This window comes from Vicia villosa, linkage group LG5 (assembly GCF_029867415.1).
Source record: "Vicia villosa cultivar HV-30 ecotype Madison, WI linkage group LG5, Vvil1.0, whole genome shotgun sequence".
NCBI classification, from domain to species: Eukaryota; Viridiplantae; Streptophyta; class Magnoliopsida; order Fabales; family Fabaceae; genus Vicia; species Vicia villosa.
Genome location: NC_081184.1, coordinates 106,034,159 through 106,048,365, shown reverse-complemented (window position 1 = coordinate 106,048,365; position 14,207 = coordinate 106,034,159). Strand labels below are relative to the sequence as shown.

The 14,207-nt window shown below is 35.5% G+C and overlaps 1 protein-coding gene across 1 annotated transcript; it reads right to left on the bottom strand.

Moving 5' to 3' along the window:
* Nucleotides 1–7,707: 7,707 nt before the first annotated feature.
* Nucleotides 7,708–9,871, bottom strand: LOC131606981 (uncharacterized). Its single transcript, XM_058879050.1, has 6 exons — nucleotides 9,799–9,871; nucleotides 8,935–9,021; nucleotides 8,709–8,852; nucleotides 8,443–8,550; nucleotides 8,100–8,151; nucleotides 7,708–7,899 (listed from the first exon to the last, which is right to left on the bottom strand). Exons 1-6 carry the CDS (start codon nucleotides 9,820–9,822, stop codon nucleotides 7,865–7,867), a joined length of 450 nt encoding a protein of 149 aa, XP_058735033.1. The 5' UTR covers nucleotides 9,823–9,871; the 3' UTR covers nucleotides 7,708–7,864.
* Between the last annotated feature and the right edge of the window lie 4,336 nt (nucleotides 9,872–14,207).

The window sequence follows — 14,207 nt, the reverse complement described above, 5'->3', positions numbered from 1 at the left end:
AGTAGGAGAAGTAGCTTATCGTATTGCTTTGCCGCCGATGCTTGCAAATTTGCCTGATGTATTCCATGTGTCTCAGTTGAGGAAATACATTGCGGATCTGTCCCATGTGATCCAAGTAGATGATGTACAAGTGAAAGACAACTTGACGGTTGAGGCTTTACCTATGAGGATTGAAGATCGAAAGCTGAAGCAATTGCGTGGCAAAGAGATAGCTTTGGTCAGAGTAGCCTGGGGAGGACCGGCTGATTGAAATGTCACCTGGGAGCTAGAAAGCCAGATGAAAGACTCATATCCGGAACTCTTTACTTGAGGTATGTTTTCGAGGACGAAAACTCTTTTAGTGGGGGAGAGTTGTAACACCCGCATTTTCTTATTTATTAATGTAAATTAATTATTAAGAATTCAGCATTTTAAGGGATTTATCAGTAAAATTATGAGTTATAGACAATTAGGCCAAGTGCTGAGATTAGTGAAGAGGGGGTGTTAAGTGGTTAAGCCCATCACTAATTTATTTTATGTTTTCATAAAATAAAGGAAAATAAGGAAAAAGGAGTTAGAACGCGAAAAGAGAAGCTGTGAGAGGGAGAACTGAAGAACGTGAAAGAGAAAGAGGGCCAAATCAAGAACTTGGCTAAGGTAATGGGGGACTCTCCGGTTAACATTTCTTATCGTGTTTTGGATGATAACATTGATTAGGAATATTGTCTAGGTCAATTGGATTATATGTTAGGTTTAGGGAGGTTATAATTGATGAAATTGCATAGATTATCGGTTAATAATGTGTTGTTTTGATGTATAATGATGTATGACGATGCAATTGATGATTATTTATCTGAATATGATGTTTAGAATCGATTTTGGACTTAGGATGTGTGAGATCGCAGGGTCTGTCGCAGACCTGAGAATCTGCAGAATCGCGCGTCCGCTAAGCGGAGGTAGGTCCGCTGAGCGGAGGTCCCAACGTAGTTCGCCTCTGTCAAGGGTCGCTAGTGGTCCGCTGAGCGGACCTTGCTGTGCAGAAATTTTTCCAAACTTGAAAATGACGTATCTTTTGAACCGTTGGCCTGTTTTGAGTGTCGTTTCGAGTACGATGAGCCTTATGAAATAACCTGTGTGTTTAAATGATGAAATGAGATGTAAATTTCAATTATTTTTGAATCGTGATTTTAGTTCTTGATGAATGATGTATTGTGCATATATGTGATGAGATGTGCTGATACATGTTATGTTTGAAGTAATAATCATGTGATGATTGATTGGTTGCATGATGGTGACGATTGGATGGTATTTGAATGATGCTAATATATATGTAAACATGCTTGATGATGATGGTACGAGATGGGACGATGATATTCATCGGATTGACGATGTTATAAGTATGTTGTATATATTTGCACTCATTCATAAGCATATGTTGAGGGCTGAATCTAGATGATGTGTGGATTCAGTGAAGGGCATAATTCTCATTGTATGGAATTGTGCTGGCAGGGCCATATCTTGACGATGTTGGATCGGTCGGTGGGTTATTCCCATTGATGATGTTTGGTACCACATGCATAGTGTCAGTTCATTCATATGCATGATTTCATAACATGATTGAATGTGTTTCAGTGTTATGAATTGATGATGTGTTGGTTGCGTGTTTTGTTGAATTGTCTGAATATAATACGATTGGGTGAATGATATAACTATGATGTGTTATTATTTATGATACAATAATATTTGTTAATTGCGATGAGACTCACTCTTACATGTTGTTATTTTCAGATTGAGGTAGCGGCTTCCGACTTGGTGAGGATTAGCTCATGAGTCAGTGTGTTTTAGTTTAGCGTCAGGTGTCATGCTCTGATATAGTGTAACACTGGGGAACGTGATGTATTGAGTTTATGTTTTACAACTCTAATTGTTTGTTTTGAGTTTGAAGGATAAAGTTTTAAAAGATGTTGAACTTATCCGTATGATTTGAATTCCGTTGTGTTGACATGAATTATTATGTATTACGATGAATTCCTCAGTGAACGCATGACAATGACATTTGATATTTATTTTAAATATGAATTGTGGCACCCTTGTTTTATGTTACTCTGAAATATATATTTAATTGCCGCGGGGTTTAGAAGGGTGTTACACTTTGGGCCTTGACAATGGCAGTGTATCACTTGTACTGCAGCAACATGAACAAACTGTATCTTTTAAAAATCAGAATTCCTGCAAAATTAGCTACGATTTTAGCTACCGATTAGTTACGAAATCTTATGGGTTCAAGTATCATGTTGACCTTAGCCACGTGGCATGACACGTCAGCATCTGGTCACGTTGACATTGCCATGTGGCATGCCACATCAGCTTCTGTTAACAGACGTTGCCAGGAGGGACCAAAAATGTGGATGGAAAACTTTACGAGGACCATTCTTTAAAGGAAATTTTTGGAGGGACTAAAAACAAAATTTGAGATATTTATAGGGACCAAAAACTTATTTAACCCTTTATTTTATTATTCCACTAAAAATACTAATAATATAATTACTATTCCTCTCACTACACCCCTAATGTCTTTATTTCCATAATTTCTAAGTTAACTATCTCTTGTCAAAACACAACAATAAATCCCGAAATTTTCAGAACACACAAAAACACTGTAATCGAACAATAAATTAATTAAAATAATTTAAATGAAAAACGAGGTGTTACAAAGTTCAATAGCTCAACACTAGATCACCATGTATTAAAGTAGCATGCTTAGTAACTTCAGACAGGCAATTACTTCCTTTGTCACACATAACCAATACTCCCCCTCAAGGGAGCATCCAAACAAACATGAACGGTCTAAGTTCACTCAATAGAGTCACATGCAGTAAAAGAAAAATAAACCTAAAAGAAACTAAGAGAACCAGAATAACCAGAGTTCTCCACAAAAACCTCAGGAAAGATTTAAGGACATCTAGTATGACATCTAATTGAAAAATAACCATGAAATAAAAAAAATGATATTTTTTGTCTGATACTTAAACTAGGTACTACTCATGCAGAACTAAGGCTTTGTTTGCGAGTTTGGAAGAGAGGGGAGGGAACGACTTTCGAAAATGAAATTTCAAAAAAATATAGGAAAATATTTGATATTTTTTGAAAAAATGATTTTGTTTAGAATGATAAAAGAGTAATTATCATTACTAAATTTTTTAATTTTCAAAATACTATAACAATTTAAAAGATATTTGAAAAATTTATGTAAGTCCTCCAAAATCCTCATTCAATACAATTTTTTAGTTCCCCCATTTTATGAGATTTTTGGTGTTATGAATAAACTCAAATCCTCCAAAACCCTCCTATCCAAAATCTTTTTATTCTTTACACCCAATTCTTCTTATTTTTCAAAGTCCTCCCCTCCCTTCCCTTTCAAACTCGCAAATAAAGTCTAAGAGTTTCTTTATCTAAATTCCAACTAATTTTTTTAGTTAGATGCCAAAAACTATTTTTTGTATGAAAATCTTGATGAAACTATGTATATGCACTAACCTTTTAGATTTCACAATCCCCAACACCGTGATTGTTTGTGCATGCTAAAGAAGTCATTCTATGAACTCAAACAAGCAACTCATGCTTAGTAGTAACAATGTTTTACTGGTTTTGTAGCTACATTGGGTTTCTTTCATTGGATCTCGGGTAATTATTTACTAATTTACAACTTATATCATTCTCTATTTGGATGAAATTATTTTTGTTGTGCTTTTAGATCCCCTATGTCAATCTACCATGTCAAATAAAGCTTTGAATTTGCAATGCAGGATTTTGGTTCTTTGAATTATTTTTTGCATATATTGTTTCATGACATTCATAAGGTATTTTTTGTATATATAAACACAATAATTACGGGAGTAAGTATGCCTTCCAGCTAACCTTCTTCTACACCAATGAACACGAAAACAAAACCCGGTGTCTTTTTAGGTAATGCTTATCATGAACCAACTAAATACCACAACCTTGTTGGAGTCTTACAATAGTTGACATTTACAACACCAAATATCTATATGTTGTTCAACAAGTGTGTCTATTTATGTGTGATTTGAGGACAGAATACAAGACTAATGTGACTTAAATCTTTCAATATTTTAAGGATACTTTTACACTTGGTCTACATATTTATCCATCGTCTATTAATAAACTCATTATCTATAATCATTCAACTAGGGTGGATGTCCCAACACCATAAAATCTATATCTGAGACTGAGTATTGTGTATATCTTGGAGATGATCTGATCTTGTGCTCTGCAAAAAGACAAGCCATCTTGTCTCGATCCAGGGCCAAAGGTGAGTAGAATTGAGTTTAGTTTTTGAATCATGTTGGCTCGGAAAGTTAGTTTTAGAGCAACAGACACCAGTATCATCATGCCTATATTTTGATTGCATTGAATAACAATTTACCCCTCTAGTTTTTACTGCGGCACATACAATACAACACCACAATCTTCTAAAGAAGATATACGATACGTGTCTTGCACAACATTATACAATACATAGTTAATTAGAAACTCTTCATACCTCCATTGCCATGGACAACTAAATTGATACTTAAAATTGAAAGAGTTATCTAAGTTTTTTTTTTAAATCAAGTGCATGATAAATAGGATTTTTCTAGATAAACCCAACAGCCAAGTTTTAATATGACACATTTCCTTTATATCTCCCATCTTGTGTAAAGAGAAAGTACAAAAAAGTACAAACAATAAAACCTGTTAAACATCTTAACCATAGATTCAAAGTGGGATCACTACAAAAAAATTATTTTGCGGAGGTTATTTTAATAATTTGCGGGGGTTTTTAGCCTCCTCAAATTTCCTAGAAGCGGTTTTTGAAAACGCTGCCAATACAGGTGCCGTAGAATATTTGCGGAGGTTTTTATATGTTTAACAGTGAAAAATGAATAAATGAAAGTTTTTCAATTCTCACTCTTATTGTATGGTCTACATTGCTCTAATATTTATAGAAAATTTCTTTAGCCACCTCCTTATGGGGGTCATCCCCAGCGAAAAACCAAAACTACCCCTGCTTCGGAAATGAACTTCCGAAGCGCTTTTTTTTTTGAATTTTTTTTGTCTTCGGAAATGAACCTCCGAAAATGTCAAAACCGTTAATATTTTCGGAAGTTCATTTCCGAAAATATTTCTGCATATACAAATTTCCCTCCTTCACTATTTCATCATTTTTCTCCAACACTTTTCCAAACCCTCTCCAAAACCCAATCAATCTCCATCCATTTTTCGTCCTAAAATCAAGTTTCAAACCGTTGATCACGTTAAAGGGAGCATAGAAAGCTACAATTTCAGGTAAACATCACTTATTTCATTCCCTATTTCACTACATTGATTCAACAAAATTCTGCTGAACACTGATATAATTCAGAAGTTCATTTCCGAAATATGTTACCTAACATATTTCGGAAATGAACTTCCGAAAATAGGCCTGGCAGTAAAAAAAAACAGTTTTGGCCAACTTTTGATAATTTATTCATTTGTTAGGTATGGTGCATCCGGACAACATTGTGCAAGACGATGGAGTATTAGTTCCAGAAATTGTCAACGATAATAACGATCCGGTTATTGACGTTACTCCTTTGATCAATGCGGTCGATGTTCGGCAACATTTTACAATTGATCGGAGCTTCGGCGGTCGCGAATAATTGCTTGATTGGGTTCGGAAGGAAGCTAACAAAAATGGATTTGCAATTGTTATTTTAAGGTCGGACAACGGAAATAGTAGGCGGAAAGCTTTCGTTGTTTTGAATTGCGAACGGGGTGGTAGTTATGTACAATCAAACCGGGTGCTAAAACACGAGGACACGGGGTCGAGAAAGTGCGGGTGTCCCTTTAAGTTGCGTGCTACTCGGAGGGTTGATGATTTGTGGCGGTTAACCGTAATTTGTGGAATTCATAATCATGCCTTGGATGTCAAGTTACACGGACATCCAATGGCGTGTCGTTTGTCCCGCGAAGAGAGGAATGTGATATCGGACTTAACGATAGTCAAAGTGGCGCCTCGCAACATACTTGCCGATATGAAGCGTAAGAAACCGGATAGCGTTTCAAATATCAATAACATCGTTGATGTTGGAGGAGACGGCAATTGTGGATATCGGGCCGTTGCGGGTTTGCTCGGTAAAGGGGAAAATAATCACACTTTAGTCCGACGGGAACTTCTTGCGGAGTTGACTTCGTATCGGGACATCTACGGCCGACTATATGAAAATCAAGAAAAGTTTGCAAAAATTCATGATTCACTTGTTCCACCACTTACCGGTATCGCTCCGGTCTCGAAGTGGATGTCATTCCCCGATATGGGTCATCTCATAGCAAGTGCATATGATATTGTATGCGTCGATTTGACGAGGTTTGGACTATGTGAGACTTTCTTTCCACTTCATAGTCGACCGCCATTGGACTCGTCGGGCCGAATCATATGCATCGGGTATCTACGATCGCGGCACTTCGTCCAAGTGTTTTTGAAACCGGGGTGTCCTATACCGGCTACTTGTTGTCAATGGACCGCACATCGTTCAAATGAGGCGGAGACTTGGCCGGATCCTTTTGTTTCAAGAATGGCGGAGTTTGAAGAAATGATGAGCCAAGAGCGCGAGCAAAATAGAGAGCGGTCGAAGAATGAGCCTATTTTGGACTTAGGATCCACCGATTGGTTTGTTAGGCAGGATAAGGTTTGTTAGGCCATCAATGCTCCAATAAGTCTATAAATACACACTCTTCTTCATCCTCTCCACACCACAAAACACAAATGACACAAACCTACCCCCACCCAGCATTCGTCTACTTTGAAACCGGCTACCCGATGCCGTTCCAATTTCGCTTCTCGCGCGACACGCCGTTTGCGGAGTTGATACCGTCGCTCAACACGCTTTTGCACTATCCCGAGAATCGAAAGGTTGTCAAGCTCGAGTACCGCTCGCCATCGCTTAACGACGAGGGAGGCATTAAGTTCACACCTTTTGAGATCAAGAACGACGAAGATTTGGCGGTTTTGTGGACAACGTTCGACCGATTTTCTTCGAAAGGCCCGATCGACTTGGACGCGAAACTTCAAAGATCGGCGGACGATGTTATCAAAATGTTGACTCATCTCCACCTACCTGTGATCAACAATATGTAACTTTAATTATATGTAATATTATCGTTGTAATCTTCATCCGATTAAATAAAGCGAATTGTTGTTGTTTTTCATTTTCTTCTGTCCAGACATATTTTCGGAAGTTCATTTCCGAATTCCCCAAGGGGGTGCGTTCGGAGATGAACTTCCGAAACACCACATTTTCTGAAAAAGTAACTTTATTTCGGAGATGTATCTCCGAAATCAATATTTTATATTAAAAAAAACACGTTTTCGGAAATGCATTTCCGAAAACACCTTTTTTAAGAAAAAAAGTACAGTTTCGGAAATGAACTTCCAAAACAAGGGGTATTGTGATAAATTCACCAGGGGTGGGCAAGAAGGTTGGGAGATGGGTGAAAAAATTTTCTATTTATAATGATCAAAAGTTCCTTTTTGGGTCATTACATCAGACAAATAAATGTCATCACATAGCACGAGAGATTATAAGATATAAACAAACAAATGAAGGCAGAAAATAGTAAATTCAGAAACATTCACATAACATCCAAACATAAAATCCAAACATCAAAAGCAACATTCTTAAGCCCCTAAAGCAAAAGTTCAAATTGCAAACCGAATTTCACCTCTGACATGCAGTGTGTCAAATGTAAGACCACCCTAAATGCTTAACTAGCTAGTAGACAATCTAAAAAAGAAAAGTAACATAGTTGCCAATAGTTTTTGACAGTTGCATGCTGTCACATATGATCAGTAGTAGTAATAGTTTTCTTGAATGTGGCCAGCTGCAAAAATATAAGAAGATCCATTAGAATGATCCTATTGGTGTTCATTTTTTCAGTTTCAAATCAGCTTAGGATTCAATTCATTGGTAATTCATTCTTCTTAAAAAGTCAAAAGATATATTAAAAACAAGATGTCTCAAAATGCCAGAGTAATTGGGAAATCAAATAATTAAGAACTCGGAAAAGATTTGAAGTCTGACCTTCAAGATTTTTGCCCCAATTTGCTTGAGCATCAGCTTCTCTGTTAGAACCCTTATAGCATTAAAAAAAAAAGGAAACGCATTTGTTAAAATTACTACTATATAATAGGGAAACATATACAGAACTAGTGACAGTGGTGCCAATGATCTTATATTCAAGAGAGTAAATGGTATGCAAGCTTGTGCAAATTAAAATGTCATAATTGATTCTCAAAATTTAAAAGAGGCGGCAATTACAAGTAGTTTTCAAATATCATCTACAGTTTTCCATAGATAAAAACCCAATTAAGAAAGATGGCAATTTTTCCTTGTGTCAATAAACAAAATAGATCAGAGGGTATACCCTAGGAACATGTTGAACCTTGACTGACTTGAAGTTATCCTTCAAGTCCAAAGCCTTATCACGCAAATCCCTTAAATTCGGGTTGTTGACTTTCCAATTACCCTTAAACTGTTGCAAAACCAATAAAATATTATGGTAAATTCCTCATACAAAGGAAGTTATAAAGCAAATGATAAATAACAATCACTATAATTACTTAAAATTTCAATTCAGCAGTATTTTGTGAACAATTGGAAAATGCATACATGGTAAATAACTAAACTAACCTGTTCGCAAACAAGCTTAGAATCGCCTCGAATTTCAACATGGTCATACCCTTTGTCACTGGCTTCTTTCAATCCTAAAAGTAAACCTTCATACTCAGCAGAATTATTTGTTTTAGTGCCCAGTCCTTTACTGAAGCGATGGACCTTTAGAGAAACCCAAGAGTTAGCTACATTTGATAGTATATAGTTTATAATACAAAAATGAATTGATGCATAGAGTATACACCTCATTCCCAGAACGGAGTACAGCTCCTGCACCAGACTTTCCAGGATTTCCACTAGATGCACCGTCGAACTCGATGGTACAGTGACGCTGCAAGATAAAACAGAGTTTTGATACTTAACATTACAATTCACAAGTACAGAAAAAAAGTATTAAATTATATTTCAAATGAAAAATAGAAACAGTTTTTGCAGTCGCATTGTAGACTAGTATAGACTTTCACGATTTCATTCGGTGACATTGATTGTAATTCTTGCAATTTGTACTTTATCATACAAATTAGTGAGTAATAGTATTGGTATTTTCATCAAATGAAAATTGAATTGAGTAAATTAAAATAGAATCTGCTTAAATCCAATTTACTGTTTTCATAACAGAATCACACAATTTGTACTAATAAAAAATGCATCAAACACTTACAAACAGTTAGGCAAAAAATAATTTCTAATCATTCATTTAGATCTGTTGGATATTGAGATCGTCATGATCAATAACTGTATTACCGGAGTATATACGCCGGAAAACGTATAAAATCCTAACTGTAAAGTGTGTCGCCAGAAAAAATGTAAAATCTGGAAAGAATGAAGAAACAAAAAAAAACAAGACGCATAAAATCATAACTGGAGAGTGCACATGTCGCCGGAAAAAATGTAAAATCGGAAAGAAAGAAGTAACCGAACAAATGATGAGAATGCAAATACAGTCACCGGAAGATGCATTGAACAGTGACCGGATAATGATCAGGTCGTCGGAAAATGCACAATTGAAAACAGAGAGAAAGAGAAAAAAAAATGTAACAAAAAATGTGATCAACATGCATTGAGTAATGAAAAGATTTGTATATGAAAGGCGAAGAAAATGAGTCACCTCTCTCTGGTTTCCACGACTCATGGCTTCTTCCTTTTTCCTCTAGTTTTCGCTTTATTTTCAACTGCAATGCTTGCTCTAATACTACTGCTATATATAGGCGAATTTTTTTGGCAATAAAAAATATTTTAGTTTCCTTTTTAATAGCAAAATGAAAAATAACTGAACAAGAGATCGTGAAAGGTTTGTCAAAAAGTGCAGTAAATGGTTGGAGAAGTTTTTTTTTTTCTGATAATGGTGGGAGAAGATTTTTATTACAGTAAGAACGACAAAAGTGACGGTTACGAATATTGCAACTCATCATAAAATTGTACATCATTTATAATTAATAAAAATAAAAATGCACTTATTTCACGTTCCCTTTCCCTTATCCCATTATCATAACTCTCAATTAATTTCATTGATCAAATATTATTAATTAATAAATATATTAATTAATAAAAATCCACAAATAATCACTTAAAGTATTACAGTAACTAATAAAATTCCACACATTTACTCACGTTCTCTACCACTCACCCATTTACCAAACTTCATAATTAACTGCATTTGTCAAACCTCACCCACTCAGCTATTCACCCATTTCCTCGTAAAATTTCACAATTTCATCATAATTTTTATAACCTATTCTATTTTTTTTTTTTTTTTATATCCTGCCTTTAACTTTTCAATTGGATATCAAGTTTTATTTGTATGCACAGATTTCTTTAACATTAAAAAAATGTGATTTTCTTTGTAAAGGTGTTGTTGAAGAATAATTAAAAATATTTAATTATATAATTTTTCCATAAATTTTTCCTTTTAAACATTATTTTGGTATTTTATGGAGGTTTTTATTTTCTCATTCACTCCCTACCAACGACCATTCCACTAACACATTTCATATTTTTTGTCCTTTATCTTTTATAATAAACATTTCTTTAAGAAAAACTAATTTTTTTTTATTTTATCTAATAGTTTTTCATTTCATTAGCCTTTTATATTAAATAAATAATTTAAAGATTTAAATTTTTCTTATCATTAGATCAAATTCTAAAATTTATATATATATATATATATATATATATATATATATATATATATATCACTTAGAAAGAGGGAGATTGAATAAGGGTTCTTTCTCAAAAATGGTAGATAAAAATAAATAACACAGTTATTTTTATCCTAGTTCGTTGTTAACTAAACTACTCCAGTCCACCCCTGACAAGGTGATTTACCTCAACTGAGTAGTTGAGGATTTAATCCACTAATCAAACTGATTACAATGGTTCTCCACTTAGAAACACTCTAAGTCTTCTAGAGTATCCTGATCACATCTTGATCACTCTAGGAAATCTTTTTACAATCAATGTAAAAATAAATGTTACAAGAGCTTCAAATGCTTCTAAATAAGCTGTAATCACAAAGTGATTTTTCTCTTAAGATTAAGTTCTAACTCTCACTAAGATATTACAAAGTTGTGAGGTTGAAGATGAAGTTCTTCTTTGCTTTTGTTTGATTTCAGTTTGACAGCGTTTTGGTATTTTCACGTGAGAGAGATCTAGTTGCTTCTGAATCATAACTTCTATATATAGGCGCTGAGAAAAAATGACCGTTGGGAGCATTTAATGCATTGCGTGAATAGTACACTGCTGCATTTAATGTTTCACACTTTTGTCAACTACCTCGAGCCATGCTTTCACTGCTTTTACTGACTTTGCCTTTTGTAGCTCCTAACGACGTTCCTTTTGTCAGTCAGAGATTTGACGTTATAGGTTTTTAATCTTGTACTTGCTTCTGGACTCAGAATATGTAGAGTAGACGTTTGAATATCAGAGTCTTCAGCTTTGGTGCAGATGCAACTTCTGTCTTCAGACTTTGAAGTGCTTTGAGCGTGATACCATCAGAATTTCAGAGCTTTCCTTCTGATGCTTTCCAGATCATGTTCTAATTCTGCAGGACCATCTTCTGATGTCTTGCCAGACCATGTTCTGATGAAGTCATCCAGAACGTCTGGGTCAGAGCTTCTGAGCGTTGATTTTGTGCATACTCTTTTATACTTTTCCTGAAATGGAAAACGTGAATAATTAGAGTACCACATTCTCTTATACAAAATTCATATATAATGTTATCATCAAAACTAAGAATATTGATCAGAACATGTCTTGTTCTAACAATCTCCCCCTTTTTGATGATGACAAAAACATACATAATTGATATGAATTTGTATCCAGAATATCAGATGAAAAAGACAAAACACAGATTTAGCATAAAGCATATTAATCAGAGTGTGTGAATATGTCTCCCCTTGAGATTAACAATTTCCCCCTGAAATTAATACTAGAATATTTTATAAATAAAAGACTTCCCTGAGTATTTTTCCATTTCTGTTGAGACTTTCACGTTGAACTTTGATCTTCGTATAATTCAGAGCTTTACTTCAGAGCTTCCATTGGACAGCTTCAGAGCTTTGAATTTCTCTTTGAGATCACTTTGCTTTATCAGAGCTTTAAGAAGGCTTGCTTGAATCAAAGCTTCATAGCTTCTTGTATCAGAGCATAAAATTTCTTGTATAAGAACATAGCTTCTTTCTGATCTTGAAACTTCTTGTATATAAGCAATCAGAGCAAGGTTTGAATCAGAGCACTTTAAAGCATAACTTGTATCTGAGCTTTGAAAGTATCAGAACATTTAAGCTTGATTGCTTTCATATATTCTTCTCCTCATATTTGCTTCTCCTCATATTGAGCTTGTTCAGAGTATCACATTCCTGCAAAACTATCACAGACAAAAAACTTGTAATATAATTGTTAGGAATGTTGAGACTTAAGCCCAGCAACTGATATTATAAATCAATTCAATTAGCACGCTTCTCCCCCTTTTTGTCATAACATCAAAAAGTATAAAAAGATTCAGATGAAAGACACAAATAAGAGTGAAGAAAGAAATAATTTTCATTGATTAATCAGAAGGAGAGTATAAAGCAGATGCAAAACAAACAGATGCAAAAACAAATAAAACTAACTAAGACACAAAGACACAGACTACGACTGGGTTAGCTTAGAGGCCAAAGCTTCCAGAAGGTTCTTAATCTCAGCAGTGTCTTCAGCTTGCTTCTTGGAGGTTTCTTCGTGTCTATGCATCCAAGTTCTGAAATCTTCATTAGTCTCATCTTGCTTGTCTAGGCGACTGAACACTGAAGCTTGGTTCACTTGAAGTTCCTTCAGAGTGTTCATCAAAACAGAAGTAGAAGGACCAGCAGAAGAAGTAGGAACATCAGAGGCTTGAATCATCTGATTTTCAGCAATTGGTTCCTCTTCAACAGGAATCTCTTGAGCTTGAATTTCTTCAGCATGATGTTGTTCAGCTTGCTGCTCTTCTTCAGCTTCTTCTTCAGATTCTTCTTTTGGAGGATACTCAATCTTAGGATAGACCAAGTCAGGATACTCTTCCAGAGGATTCTCCCTGAACCAGTCAAACAGAGTCTTAAAGTCCCCAGTCAGAAATGAGAACGGATAAGGCTTCCAGACAACCAGCGGCAAAGGATTATCCACTCCCATTTCATCAATGAAGGGAGCTTCTTCCAGAGGCTTCCAGTCAGAGATTGGGTGACAGTAGACGCCAGCAATGTACTCCAATCTTAGTCTAGCAGGACCAGGAGCAGCATCTAGGCAATCCTTCTGGAGGTCCAGAAACTCAGCCTGTACATCTTCAGCAAAAGCTTTCCAGAGCTTTTCAGCAGCCACATGATCCAGCTTGGAATCATGGGAAACCTTCAGATAATCCAACCCTGTTCTGACCTTAAATTTTAATAACTCAAAACGAGTATCAACAGAAGGTTTAGGAGGGTTATATCTGAGGGTGGTTTTTGGATTGAATGGGTTTGAAACATAGTATGGTTCAGAAACTCTATCAAACAAAGAAGTGTTTGAACAGGATGGATGAAGGGATGATTCTGCTTCATTTTCAGAGTCAATGACTGCAACAATTGGGTCAGAAAAAGTGGATGATGATGAAGGGTCAGCAATTGGTGAGATTGGTTTAGGAATAGAAGAGGATGGTTGATTAGTGGAGAAGATATTTTCTGGTGGAATTGGTGGGAAGATAACATTTAGAGGTTTGGGGCATAAAACAGGTTCAGAATGAAGTGGACGCTTTCCTTTTGAGGTGGTGGAAGAAGATGGAATATCAGAAGATGGTGGTATTTTCTAAGGGGGAAGGTTAGAAGAAGAGTGTAAACTAGAAGTATCTACATTATCAATATCTTTTATGAGCTTCTGAAACTGTTCAGAAGTTCTGGGAATTTTGAGGGATTCTATTGATATTTGTTCAGAACTATTATTAGATACAGAATCAGAGATAACAATACCTGAAGGTTTCTTCTGCTTCTTAGCTTTCTTTGCAACAGGACCTTCATCAGTAACCTTTCT

Bases quoted from the DNA above. Each gene is read 5' to 3' on its own strand.
- LOC131606981 (XM_058879050.1), bottom strand. From the start codon at position 9,822: ATGAGTCGTGGAAACCAGAGAGAG. The intron at 9,022-9,798 runs GTGACTCATTTT...TTTATCTTGCAG, and splicing joins GTCGTGGAAACCAGAGAGAG to CGTCACTGTACCATCGAGTT. The intron at 7,900-8,099 runs GTCAGACTTCAA...ATATTTTTGCAG, and splicing joins TTGGGGCAAAAATCTTGAAG to CTGGCCACATTCAAGAAAAC.